The sequence below is a fragment of the Drosophila suzukii genome, chromosome 2R (genome assembly GCF_043229965.1).
Source record: "Drosophila suzukii chromosome 2R, CBGP_Dsuzu_IsoJpt1.0, whole genome shotgun sequence".
Classification (NCBI taxonomy): domain Eukaryota; kingdom Metazoa; phylum Arthropoda; class Insecta; order Diptera; family Drosophilidae; genus Drosophila; species Drosophila suzukii.
The window spans coordinates 4,120,301-4,133,965 of NC_092081.1; the positions used below are offsets into that span (position 1 = coordinate 4,120,301).

The 13,665-nt window shown below is 44.9% G+C and overlaps 3 protein-coding genes across 5 annotated transcripts in view; 1 reads left to right on the plus strand and 2 right to left on the minus strand.

Moving 5' to 3' along the window:
• Positions 1-4,316, plus strand: part of LRP1 (LDL receptor protein 1) — a 61,754-nt gene extending 57,438 nt beyond the window's left edge. Inside the window, exons 17-21 of one of the 2 annotated variants that reach the window (XM_065863331.2) lie at positions 52-865; positions 931-1,495; positions 1,567-2,899; positions 2,959-3,085; positions 3,190-4,316. In XM_065863331.2, the coding sequence (XP_065719403.2) occupies positions 52-865; positions 931-1,495; positions 1,567-2,899; positions 2,959-3,085; positions 3,190-3,354 (3,004 nt within the window). In that variant the 3' untranslated portion in view covers positions 3,355-4,316. The remainder of the gene's footprint in view (positions 1-51; positions 866-930; positions 1,496-1,566; positions 2,900-2,958; positions 3,086-3,189) is intronic. The other variant, XM_070994702.1, reaches the window with a different exon arrangement.
• A 1,518-nt stretch (positions 4,317-5,834) lies between these two features.
• On the minus strand, positions 5,835-6,446 carry LOC108019567 (uncharacterized). Its single transcript, XM_017087405.4, has one exon. The coding sequence runs from the start codon at positions 6,366-6,368 to the stop codon at positions 5,934-5,936; it is 435 nt and encodes a 144-aa protein (XP_016942894.3). The 5' UTR covers positions 6,369-6,446; the 3' UTR covers positions 5,835-5,933.
• A 396-nt stretch (positions 6,447-6,842) lies between these two features.
• Positions 6,843-10,412, minus strand: dpn (deadpan). 2 transcript variants are annotated; one of them, XM_036814189.3, is made up of 3 exons: positions 9,876-10,412; positions 9,423-9,518; positions 6,843-8,298 (listed from the first exon to the last, which is right to left on the minus strand). In XM_036814189.3, the coding sequence occupies exons 1-3, from the start codon at positions 10,008-10,010 to the stop codon at positions 7,210-7,212; spliced, it is 1,320 nt and encodes a 439-aa protein (XP_036670084.3). In that variant the 5' UTR covers positions 10,011-10,412; the 3' UTR covers positions 6,843-7,209. The 2 variants fall into 2 exon arrangements, with proteins under 2 accessions (XP_036670084.3, XP_016943047.3); XM_017087558.4 differs by having other exon boundaries at positions 6,847-8,298; positions 9,885-10,408.
• Between the last annotated feature and the right edge of the window lie 3,253 nt (positions 10,413-13,665).

The following is a 13,665-nucleotide window of genomic DNA, read 5'->3' on the forward strand; positions in this document are numbered from 1 at the left end:
GTGGTCAAGATTGGCTTTCTGGAATATGCCAAAAATACCTACTTCTTTCAGGCAATATAAGTGCGACGGAGACGATGACTGCCCGGATGGGTCCGATGAGGTCAACTGCACCTGCCATTCGGACCATTTCAGCTGCGGCAACGGAAAATGCATCATGTCCCGCTGGAAGTGCGACGGGTGGGACGACTGCTTGGATGGCAGTGACGAGAGCTTAGAGACCTGTGCCAAGACCCACTGCCATGCCAACGCCTTCAAGTGCCGCAACCAACTTTGCGTCCGGAACTCGGCGCTCTGCGACGGCGTCAATGATTGCGGCGAGAACGAGGATGAGTCCGATGCGGTGTGTGCGGCGTTGCCGAAGTGCCGGCATGACCAATTCCAATGCGAGAACGACGACTGCATCTCGAAGGGCTATCGTTGCGACGGGCAGTACAACTGCATCGATGGATCCGATGAGATGAACTGTCAGCCGCCGGTGTGCGGATTCGGAAGCTGTTCGCAAATCTGCATCGAAAAGAAAGCGGGCCACTACAACTGCAAGTGCGCGGATGGCTACCACAAGGGGCCGGAGAAGAATGCCACTTGCCTGGCCTCCGGACCGGATCAGATCCTCTTGCTCGCCTCGGAGCAGGAGTTCCGATTTATTCTGCCCGCTAAGCAAGAGGGAACCACCGTAGTTGGGTTCTTCCAGACAGACAGCCTCAAGATCGATGTGTTTGACATACTGATCAGGCCCAAGGACACACTTCTCTTCTGGATTGACTCGCACCACGGCAAGGTTCACACCATGAAGATTGCCACTCCGCATGTCGAGGGTACAGGAGTAAGGGTGCGGCGTGATCTCAAGGAGCTGACCGCATTTAACGTGAGTACACAAGAAATGATTATCATACGAAAGCATACAAATATTCAAAATTTATTACCGCTTAGATTCCCGAATTGGACGATCCAAAATCATTGGCAGTGGACTGGATCTCCCAGCGTGTATACATTATTGATTCCCGGCATAATCAAATCCTGGCAACCGATATTGAGGGTAAAAAATACATTTCTCTCGTGTCGACGGGCATGAATCCCACGGATATTGTCCTGGAGCCCGAGTCGCGCATTATGATCTGGTCAACGCTGGAGAACGGCATTTTAGTGGCCTCTCTGGACGGCAGCAACAAGAAGAGTTTGGTGGAGCGTGACGTGGGCTGGCCAATCAGCCTGTCTATGGACTATCCGACGGGTCGTTTGTACTGGGCAGATTATCGCAAGGGAACGATCGAGACGTGTCGCCTCAATGGCAAGGATCGCAACGTGGTGCGTCGTTTTGGAAATCGGGAGAAACCCCAAAAGATTGACGTCTTTGAGGACTATCTGTACATCAAGCTCTACGATCAGAGCATCATTAAGATGAACAAGTTTGGCAACGACAACGGGACCTACTTGCTGAAGGGTTATCGGTCGTCTGACATTGGCATTCTGCATCCAATGAAGCAGAACAGAAATAGTAAGTATAAACCCAGAATCTCCATTCGTTTTCCTTAACTGTAATTAAATCAAAACGTTTTATTTTTCCAGTAAGCAATCCCTGCGCCAAGGATCCCTGTAAGTCCTCCCGCTCCCTCTGCATTCTCTCCTCGGAATCGTCCACTGGCTACAGTTGTAAGTGCGCCGAAGGCTATGTGATGACCGATGATGGTGTGTGCAAGGCGCACGCGGACATCCCCGATTACTGCCCGCTTCAGTGCAACCTGGGCACCTGCAAGATCGTGGATCACGTGCCCAAGTGCATCTGCCAGGCACAGTTTGAGGGAGAGTTGTGTGAGCACTATCGGTGCTCTGGTTACTGCCAAAACTACGGGGTGTGCTCGGTGGCGCCACAGTTGCCGGGATCCCAGGAAACGCCACCTCTAAAGTGCACCTGTACGGCGGGATGGTCTGGAGCAAGGTGCGAGACCTCCATGCCTGTTTGCCAGAGCCGCTGCCACAATGGAGGATCGTGCCTGCTCTCCGAAACGGAAGGCATGAAGTGTAGCTGCCCGAATATGTTCACCGGCGAGCAGTGCGAGCACTGTAAGAATCTCACCTGTGAGAACGGCGGTGTCTGCCGGGAAACCCTAACGGGCACCCCACAATGCGAATGTCCAGATGGCTTCACCGGCAAGCGATGCGAGATCGATGAGTGCGCCGACTTTTGCAAGAACGGCGGATCGTGTGTGATCGGCACAAAGGGCCAGCGTCAGTGCAAGTGCCCCAGTGGCTTCTTTGGCGAGCACTGCGGGTCCAGTTCCTGCCGGGACTTTTGCAAGAACGGAGGAACCTGCTCGGAGCGGGGTGGTCGCCTCAGCTGCACCTGTCCGCCGCGTTACATAGGAGAGAGCTGCGAGTCAGATCTGTGCAAGACCTCTAGTCCGCCGCACTTTTGCGAAGGCTCCAAGGTGCCCATCAGGGATCCCTGCACTCTGATGATCTGTCAGAACGCTGGAACCTGTCATATCATCAAGGGAGTGGCGCTGTGCAACTGCACGGATCAGTGGAATGGCGATTTCTGCACGGTGCCCGTTCCGGACGACAATCCCTGTGTGCGGTACTGTGCGAATGGTGGTGTCTGCCACCTGGATGAGTATAGCCTGCCCCATTGCAGCTGCATTGGGGAGTGGCAAGGAAATGCCTGTGAACTGCCGCCCCTTTGTGTCGGAGGCGAATGCAACGTCTGTCGGCCGGGCAGCTCTATCAACGAATGTTTGTGCGAAAACAACAAGGTGGTGCCGTGTCTGGTGGACAGTGCTGATGCCCTAAAGGGCGAACAGGAACCCACGGAGTCGAGCGGAGTGTTTTCCGTGCTGGCCGTCATCCTGGCTGTGATTCTACTGGTGCTAGCCTTGTTCGCTGGTGCTGTTTACTTCCTTAAGTGAGTTGTTTCTGATGGCATTTTATTAGGCTTATCTAATCCATATTACCTTTTTGCAGGAAACATCGCATAGCTCAGCCATTCTCTCACGCTCGTCTGACAGACAACGTGGAGATCATGCTCACCAATGCCATGTATCGTGGTGATGCAGATGAGGCTCCTACCTTTGCTAATGAAGATGACAAGGTGAGAAAATAATTCCCTAATTTTAATAACTAACTCAAAGTAGCTAGTACCAAATATTTTATTAACCCCATTTCACTTTTTCCATTTACCACAACTAACTCTAGTTTATTTTGCAGGGTAACTTTGCCAATCCCGTGTACGAATCTATGTACGCGGATGCGATTCCGGAGCCAGTGAGCACGGAAATAACACACAGCACGGCTCCGGACGAGCGGAAAGGACTGCTGCAGCACACGCACGACGAGAATCACACGCCGGACATCCTCTGATGATTGACCGGCTGCAACCGGGAGCTGTGCTAGGCACAGTTGGCCAAGGAGATATCCACATCCCAACACTCAATAACGATTTGAACTCGAACAATGGACTGATAGCTTAGCCATATAACAAACTTTTGTAATCGTTGTGTACATTTTGTTTCCTTCTATTATTTTGATATTATTTTAATTCTGGGCCTACCTTGGTCCTCATCCAAAGAGCTCTAACTCGGGCAGCCTTGCTCCCCTTGTTATGTCCCTAATGATGTCCTTATACCGGGAAGTCTTCTTTTCGTTTGTTTACACGTTTTACAAGCAATACGCCTTTTGATAAATGAATTTTTAATATACTTGAATCTGTGTATATCCGAAACGTTTTGTGGATCTGTAAATTTAGTAGTTGGTAGATTTAGTTGAAGCTCGCGAGCTGAAGAGAACGTTGTACATATTTTATACATTTATTGCCCACAAGCAGCCTAGTTAACATTAAACGGAAAAAACCATTCGAGCAGTCACTAACAATTTGCCAATTAGTGAACGCGAGCGAAGTCGAATTCGTCGCTGGAGATTGACCAAATATGCATTTAAATTAATTTAGTCTTCACAATGCCAGGACGACTCAGCTCCAGCATATCCAGAATATATAAATTAACGAACAAGTTGCTTAGGAATAATTGCATCACATAGTTTACACAACTAGAATACTTATGTCTACATGTATGTAGCATTATTTAGTTTGCACGATTTTCCAATCAATCGACCTAAAACCGAAAGAGATTTCATGTATAAAATAATGCTCAGATAAAAGCCAAATTTTAACAATTATACAATGTAAAAATGATATTTATGCAGATAATGATGTATGTAATTAATTAAGTAAAGTGCGAATCGATTAACTAACGCGCGACAGCTCACGCACTGCAAAAACCACTGTAAAAACATAATAAATATGCATTAATTCGAAATAAATCGAACTAAGGTGTGTTTCTTCCGGAGAGGACAACAAAGGATCAAGCAAAAGATACAATGCAATGCTAATGCCGTAATCACGCATTTTTTCTCAAGGAATTTTACAGCGCCCATATCCTGGGAAAACTAAAGGAAACACTTTTCCACATTCCCATTGCGCAAAGCTGTTCAATCACAACCATCTCACGGATACCGATAGATACACTTGTTACCCACAAGAAAACCAAATCAGCCCGTGAAACCCAGATAGCTGGGTCCATTCAGGACCTATTTGGTTTTGTTCCTCCTTAAGAAATGCAAGCGATTTGAATTTGCCGATGCACAGGTAGCCGGGATACATTTTATCCTTTTCTTGCAGCAGAAAAGGATCACAGGGGCATATTCAAAATGTGTGTGGGAGAGTTCCTGCGAAACACCGCATGACTTTGTTTTCGGCAGGAATAACTCTATTGTGGGCAGGGGAATTTGTCTGTGGGAAAATCACTGCCAGCGATGTAGAATTTTTGCAAGTTAATTTGTTAAATGACAATTAAATTTGCTGGAATCCCAAAAAACAAAGGAACAAGGCAGGCGCTAAGATGAAATCTGTTAATAATGGAAAACAAGTTTGCCCAAAAATGTGGTAAATGCCTTAATATTTATACGAAATCGAGGTAAGTGCACATTCCCACAGCGATTCCCAGGAAAGAAATCAAAAGTAAAAATAAAAGTGATAGCCGAAACCCCACGGAAAACGCTCAGGATTCCGATCCCAGCATCAAATCACTGCAAACACGACGCACAAAGGAATGAAACCGAAGGATCCAGCGAGACAAGTGGAATGCAAGGAGACGGGGCGGGGAGACCTGCGAACAACCACAAAGCAAACAAGCAACGATAAAGGATCTCAAGGATGTGTGGGAAACACACGAACAAGTGCAACGGTATTTGGAAATGCAAAAGGATAATAGCGTAAAGAGGAAATGGAAATTATGATAATTTTCGATCTCTCGGCGGAGGTGTTGTTGTTTTTCTCACAGCAGGATCGGGTAACAGCAGCGCCGATATGATGAGTGTGGGAAGTGCCGAGGATCCGAATAGCCGAATATCGGAGGTTCCGAGTCCCAAGTCCCAAGCAGAAAGGTAGAAGGTGGGGGCGACGCTCGACAGCCACACGCAAGGCAGCCGCAGGACGAGAACAGGCTGTTGCGGAAGTTATTACGGAAGTGAAATCAAATTTTGAATAAAAAATCAAAAAAGGGTCGAGAGGAAAATGAAAGCAAGGGGAAATTGAAAATTGAAGTGGGAAATGAGGATGTAAATCAATTTGTAGCTACAATCCTAATTCAATCACTTTCATGTGGATTCTACACTAAGAGGAATTAGAAAAAATTATAGATATGAAAAATATAAATTGGTATGAACAGTATTTCAAATTTTTAATTATATGAATTAATATGAATATGAATTTTACTTTCCCCGATTTTCGTTCTTTGAACTGTAACATATTTTAAAAGAAATATAAAAACAATATTACGGATCTCTATTAGTAGTACAATATATTTATAAATTTTACAATGCATCTTTTTATTTCAACTGCATTCCTAACCTTAGGACTAGAAAACAAATCTATAATTTACAGCTTAGATAGTCTCAGCCTCAACTTCCACAATATCCTGAGTGTAGCCAAACAATCTCTTGAGCATGTTGTAGATTATCATTTGTCGCGTCACTTCCGCTTCGTACTTCATATAATCCTTGAGACGATTCTGCTTATAGAGCTGGTCCAGCAGATCGAACAGCTCCATTTCTAAGGCTCTTAGTGGAGCTTCTAATTCCGGAGTATGGGTACCAGCAAACAATGCCTGCATGTAGATCGCGGAAATCTTCTCCAGGGCGGCATCCAAAGTATTTAATATGGAATCCTCGGGATCGTGTATGAGCTTCACAGGGCCCGTGAGTTTTGGAGAAGCTCGGTATTTATGAAGACCATCTTCAGGATCGTCGGCCAACGTAATTAACGGCAGGATTGCCCAAATTAGAACAACGAGCAGCTTATTTCTTAGCATGGTAAACATTTCTTTTCGAATGAATTGTATTAATGTTTTTTATTTATTTTAATGCACGCCTGAAGATCACTGCGCGCTCTCGTTTGCACTTAGTTTAGTTGCTCACACAGTGAATAATCGCCGTGGGCTTATATAGCATCGATTGGGAGCTTTCAATTGGGTAATCGGTTCAATCAATCTTTGCAAAAACATTGAACATAAGATGCAAGGCTTTTTCCGGTGCAGTCATATCACTATCAGTTTAATTGTTGCTTCCGATTTTCCAATGAAGTCAAGTACTTCATCAATGCGATTTGAAATGCATTTAAAAAACTAGCAAGCTCCACCAAGTTTATAAACTTATGTCCCAAAAACCCTTCAACAAAATAATCTATTGATTGCTTGTTTCGTAGCATTTGTCTTTTATTATCATTATTTTCACTCATTTTCCAATCATCAAATCTTTAATTAACTAAAAACTAAAATTACAATCGTTATAATGAACTACTAAAATAGAAACGTGAAAGACTTAACGATAAACGCTATACAATGAAATCTACATAACTTAAATAGAAACTCTTTTAATTGATTAAATAATTGAGAAGTAAAAGAAACATTAAAGGTCATAATTAGTTAATGAACTACATAATAGTCGTATAAAAATGCTTAAATGAGAATTACACAAAAAATATACAAAATCACAGCTGAACTTAAAATGAAGAAAGCGAAACGTGGATACATAAAAACATATAGAAGTCGTTGAAACTTAATGGGGTTCTAAAGCATTTGAGTTGGTGATCTTTGAAAAAAATTGCGATGAAATAAATTAACAATGGATAAACGTAACATAGAAGTGGGTTATACTGATGATCTACCAGGGCCTCCAGGCGGAGCTGGACTTTTCGATGGCGCCGGCGAGGAATTTCTTAGAGGAGGGCTCATCCAGGGAGCAGTCACTGGACTCGGCCTCCGCATCCCTGTCCCGCTTGGCGATTCCGCTGGTGGAGCTCACTTGCTGTTGCTGCAAGTGGGCCAGCGATCGCGAGCATCCGCTGCTGTCGTGGCTTCCGGCACTCAGGTTGAGGGATCCGCTGGTGTTGAAGGAGGTCTCGGCGCTGGTCGGCGGCGGAGTGGAGAAGACCCCGGCGAAGCTGTGCTTGCTGATCACGTCCACGGTGGGCGAGGCAGCCCGCGACTCCTCGCCGTGGCTGGAGATGGAGGAGATGGGACTCAGCGGCGGACTGCTCGTGCTGTTCTTAGCCGGCAGCTGCGTTTGCACGGGCAGTGGGTGGACGAGACTTCCCTGAAGATTGGCCGGAGCAGCATTGCTGGCTGGCTTGCTGAAGGCGCTCATCCGGAAGCTCTGTGTGTAGTCACTCAGATGCGTGGGATTGGCAATGCTGGCCAAGGCGGCGCTGGCTGTTCCAGCTGCCACTCCAGCCGCAGATCCTGGCCAGGCGAAGGGTCCGGGAGGCGGAGCCGTGGACCCGGTGTTTGGCATAATCAGGGCGAACTCCCCCGAGGGCAGGCGGGAGGGAATGAGCTGAAGTCCGCCCATTTGAATGGCCGGAGCAGACGACTCCGAGCGGCTGTTGTTGTTCAAGTCCTGCGGCAGCGAGGGGAACAGGGGAGTGGGAGCAGCCGTGGCCGGCGTTGAGGGAAACAAACCTCCACGGTAGCCATTGCTGAAGTTGCTCATCGAACCAATCTGCTCCAAACTGTTGGCGCAGTTGTTCAGATGGGCGCTGAGTCGCTGACGCACTCCCGTGTCGATGCCGTCCATTTGGCTAACGTAGCGGTTAACCTCCTCAGCGCACTCCACAAAGCCCGTCTTGAACTTCTGGACCACGCCGGGATCGGATTGGATGGCCATGTTCAGCTGCTGGCGCTGCACCGACTGCAGATGCTTCACCGTCATCTCAAGTATGTCGGCCTTCTCCAGTTTGGTATGACGAGCCGGCTAAAAGTAGAGAAAAAGAAGGAACCAAAGTCAGATAATGATGAAATGAAGATGGAGTAGGAGATGGTCGGGCTAATTGTTTGGGGCCCTACAACAAGTTCAACGGCTTGGGAAAAAGCAAAGTTAAGGAGCACGTTTCGTGCCTCATATGTCCAACTATTCGCGTGTAATCTGCAGTCCACTTCAGCCGAGTCCACTCTGTAAATATCACACGACCAAGGTGAGATTCAGCAACTACAGCGAGAAGAACGATCTTCGTACTGTGCACTGAGGGAAAAGGGTTCTAAAGCATATCATTGAATTCTTATTGATCCTTATTATTGAAGTAGTTTTGAAAGAAAATATATATATAAAGCGATTGCAGACTTTGTAGAAAGTTGTTTAGGTTGGAATACTCTCTGGGCAAAAAATATTTCCCACAGAAGAAACCACATTTTAAATTCAGAACTTTGTTCTTGATCTTTCAGATCTTTTTTCGTCCAGTGCGATCTTCGTCATTCTTCGCTCCCCGTTTCTCCGTCTCTTTCTCGCCTTCTGGGACTGCATATTTTAGCAAAAGGTTCCCACGCAGGTCGCTCGCCAGTCCCCGCCCCCTCACCCTTCGAGCCTCACCCTCCCCCGCTCTCCTGTCTGAACCTTTTGTTTACTTTTGCTTTTTTCCCTCAATGTCTTTCTTATTTGATTTTTGGTCCGGCTCTCCTGCAGAATTCTGCGGCGGCAAATTTTACTTGATTTCTGCTTTGTAGTTTTCTCACAGCAGGATCACTCCTTGGAAACCTGGTTTCGTTCGCATCTCCACCGATTTCTGCGTAATTCCTCGACTTGTTAACACTTTTTGGTCTCTTGACTGACTCCTCGTCGGCGCTCTCGTGTAATGATCATCAATAAAATTTAATACTCAATTAGAGCCCTCGGTTTTTGTGTTTTTTTGCCGTTCGAGTGTCGTAGGAGTTGGTTTTTTATATAGTTTTTTGTCCTTTTGTACTTTTGCCGCCCTCGGACACTTGTGTCTCAAGGTCTGACATAATTTATAAGGAAAGTGAACTGATATGGATCGGGGGCCTAGTTTCTAAATCGCGGGCGGCAACTCCTCTTCTTCTCTGACTCATGGAGAGGATACTTACGTCTTTTTTCATGGCCTCCAGGATAAGGGACTTCAGTTCGTTGAGGCAGTGATTAATGCGAGCCCGACGACGTTTCTCCATAATCGGTTTGTTTGTCTAAAAAAGAAAGAAAGGGAAAAGCAATTAGTTAATGTTCGAAATTTGAAAGGAATTTATTGGAAGTTTAATGAAATGTTTGTACAACATTAAATTTTAAGTTTTGTTTGTCCTGATTTTTGTATACAAAATATATGGTATTGTAATGCAGTTATGTAATTTGATACTTTTTCTAGCCCCAGATAAATAATCCCCAGATAAGGATTTTTTACAAATATCTTTTTGGTTTTAATTAGTTTAAAATGTTGCGAGGATACACCGCAAGGGTTTAAATGACAATATAATGACATGGAACAGTCATTTTGAAATATTCAAAAAGGTTTTTTACTAACTTACTTACTAACTTTACTAACTTACCCAACTCACCTTTCTCAATTCCGCCTTTGATAATCCATTCGGATTGGACGTGCGTCCATTATTGCCATAGCTGTCGCTATAGCCATTGGAGCAGTCGAAATCGTCGTCCGAATTAATATCGTTTTTGTAATCCATTGTGCAACGATTTTAATTGGTATATCCAAGTAAGAAGTAATCCAAGATATGTCAGCTTCGGTTTGGTTTTTTTCACAACACAATAACTTTGGTTCAAGTACGAAAATAGTTATAACAGTTATTGCACGTACTTTTTAGTAATGTCCGAACAACAAAAACTTAACAAGCGGTACGCGTTTAAGATCGTTTTAGTATGATATCGTATTTCAGTTTTTCATTCGAGGGAGAGCGGCAGACGACCGCGCTCACGGGATGCCAAAAGGATACTGATCCTCGAAGTCGACGAGCACTGACTAAAAACGAATCGAGGCGAAGGCGAAACGAGTCCCCGAGTGAAACCAAGACGCTCGTTTACCTGGCGACGCGGGCAGAGGCAGCGGCAGAGGCAGGTAGACAGCTCAACGATCGCCGTCCCCAGACTGAGAACTTACACCGCAGCAGCAGAAGAATTCCACTCAAACGTAGAGTGAGTGAGTGTAAACTATCACACAGAACCACCCCAATGAGCTGGGCACTTTGGATTGGGATGAGTGAGCTATGTTATTCCGATGCAGGCAGAGTTGTCGAGCCGAAGAATTGCGGAATCCGTTGGGATTACTGAAAATAGGAGCTTAACTTAAGTAAACGAACTTAAGCCCGACCTTGATCTAGAAATAACACAACATTCGGTCAAGTCATTAGTCGCATGTTGAGAACCAACTCCTTATTTAAGGTGATTTCATTTCTTGATCAACATTTCTTAGAGTTTTACCAGGTATAGAACCTATTTATACGGGTCATTAGTTTTATCTAAGTTTTTGAAAACATCCGCGCCATTTAATGAAATGATTTCAAAAGTAAAAACCTTTATAAAAGATTCATTTTCTAAGATCATTTTTCAGTCAATTCTGATCAATATCGGAGAAAATTATTATTCTATTCAAAAATATTTAGAATATTGCTAAAAATTTAAGATCTCTTACGACAAAAGCCATTGTTTCTGGAAAACAAAAAGTATCAACTGATATGTATAATAAATTGTAATATCAATAAGTAGGATTTTTCGCGACAGATGTTGGTACATACGTCCTCTAGAAGTCCGGCTGTGTTTTGGGCGTCTGATGGCAGTTTTAGTCGCACATATTTCACCCTGGCCAAGGGCAAACTTGATCAATGCCCGTCCAATGATTTGCAATTCATTAAGGAAAACTCCTTGCAATTGTTTGGCGCAGCTGTCGCAACCCCCGTGACAACCCAACCCCCTTGCAAGGCGAAATGCTCAGATTCAGATTCCTTATTTTTGCCTGGCCTGCCTCATCAGGAGCGTCTTAAGGGGGTTGCTTGGGATTGGGACCGGGATTGCGACTTACGATAGATCGGAAGATCAGAATCAGACCTGGATCTGTCTGGGGTCTCGGATTCAGGGTCGGGGGCAATCATTACGGAGCTTACCTGACTGGGCCAGTTTTTATAGCCGATCCCCGGCAGATTTTCCTTTTTCAGGCAAATTTATTACTTTACGATGTTGGCAGGATTAAGACCAAAGGAGTTGTCAATAACCATGGTCGCGGGCCATACGCCAGCTGACAGCTGACATACCCATCTACCTATATCTCGATCCCGATTTGGGGAGTTTTGGGTGGAATCGTAAACGTATTGCGCCGCCTGGCAACTCTGGTTGTGCAAAGTGATCCCTCGCGGCTTGAGCGTAAATCCCGTGTTGAGCAATAATCTGTGGTGATCATCCATCATCCACAAGCTCTGCAGCACTGATCATGTCAGCTTTTGTAAATTGAATAAATGCTAGTGCCGTGGCTGTTGAACTAAACCAACTAAACCATGGGGTTCGGTCGAATTGTGGACTGATGAGCATATCACCATGCTTAATAACGATCACTTTGGCTCCTTGAATGCCGCAAATTTGGCCAACATTTTCCCACGAAAACCCCAAATAAACACGATGAGCTGGCAGAAAGTAAAAGAGACTGAGCCAGAGCTGAAGAAACCTCAGAACCATCCGACATATGTGGATCAATCGTCTGGCGAAACGTGCAGAGTCTGCTGCTCGCTTCTGCAGAAACTGAGAATTGAAATTCTATAACGAAGAAACCAGGCAGAAATCAAAGTTCAATATCAGCCCCAAACACCGGTGCTGTGGCTTCTCTTCCTTTTCTCTTTCTTCCCAGCCAAGGGATCAAGGTAAACGCCATTTAGTGTGGCACGATCGCTGCCGATCGGTAGCCCGGCTTGTATCTGTATCTTCCAGTCCTCCTTTTTGGGGCTTCCCGGGCACCGATCCTCGGTGCGTTGTTCCCAACGCACGATTTACACATTAAAACACTTTAATTTTTATTGTACAGCCGGTCGGTTGGGAGCTTCGATCTGTCGACCAGTGACGATCTACTTCCCTCTTTTTTAATCAATTCTGAGGGGACCGGGGGACGAGGCCGGAGACGGAGACCTTTCTCAACCTCAAATTAGTGACTTTGGGAGTATGTATTTTTAGCTGTGGGAACTGCAGTTATTACTTGGGGTGTGCTGGCTGCAACGCCCCCGCACCTCTCCCATATATCTGCTCAAACGTGCACCAAAAATAATGAGCATGAAAAATATGAAACGGTAGCAAATGTGTGAACTGATCCAAACGGAACTAAACCCAAGTGGATTTAGTTGGGGGAATGGGGGAAGGAATAGAACTCCTCCTTCGAGCAAGATATATGTTGATTTAAATGAATTCCTTGTTGATTTTTATGGCGCTTAGCCGCGAGGGGAAAACCTGAGTGAAGTGTGCGGTCTGCGGGGCATTAGAAGTCGTGACGGGCCGCCCAACTATTTGATTGTTTTTTCCTGTGGGATATTTTATTTTTATGAATTTGATAAATGGCCAGCCAGGAGTCGGGCTAATAACTGGAAAGTTCTTTCTGACAGACTCCAAAAAGGGGGAACTATTTTCCACCCAAAAAAGAGATGAAGGCTGCTATAAGTTATGAGTTCTCAAGAAAGGGGAATTGTCACACTTTTGGTGGTTGAAGCTTGCCTTTTTTATGGCTTTTGGTAATATTTGGTTATGCAGTCAAACATCCACGAATCGAACTTCCCTATGGTGAACCATATATGAGACAAAATTGATTTATATTTAAACAAAAGTTCAAAATACGCCATTGATGATTGAATGTTTTTTATAACTCGGGCTTTTGTAAAACATTTTGATCAATCCTGCATGGAAATATAATATTTGATAAGTAATAATATTTGCGAGTATCTGTTTACTTAATTATTCTGGTAAATGTCAGTATTTCATGGTCCACTCAATTCTTTTAACTGTTTGATCAGCTCCTCATATAAAAAGTATAATATACACATCTATTTTATTTTTATAGAACTACTTTATGTTAGAAATTCGATTATTTTATTTAGTTACCATTAAAAAACGAAACACTTATGGCGCGTAGAGTATAAGATATATTGGCCAAAAACTGTCAATTCAAGATCATTGATCCCATTGATTGGTGACCCATGCCAGCCGATCTAACGGTCACTTGGAAGATCAGCTGCTCCTAAGCCAACATTTGCACTAAACTGTCTCTCGCTCTCGTGCCAAAGATTGCCTCAGCTGCCGACCCCATCCACTCTCCATCCTCCCGGCTGCATCCCCCGTCACTTCTTTGGGCTATGA

Excerpts from the sequence above, each read along its gene's own strand:
- LOC108019567 (XM_017087405.4), bottom strand. The coding sequence starts at position 6,368 with ATGTTTACCATGCTAAGAAATAAGCTGCTCGTTGTTCTAATTTGGGCA.
- dpn (XM_036814189.3), bottom strand. The coding sequence starts at position 10,010 with ATGGATTACAAAAACGATATTAATTCGGACGACGATTTCGACTGCTCC. Across the intron at positions 9,519-9,875 it reads AATTGAGAAAGGTGAGTTGG|ACAAACAAACCGATTATGGA; the intron begins GTAAGTTAGTAA and ends TTTCTTTTTTAG. Across the intron at positions 8,299-9,422 it reads TGGAGGCCATGAAAAAAGAC|CCGGCTCGTCATACCAAACT; the intron begins GTAAGTATCCTC and ends CTCTACTTTTAG.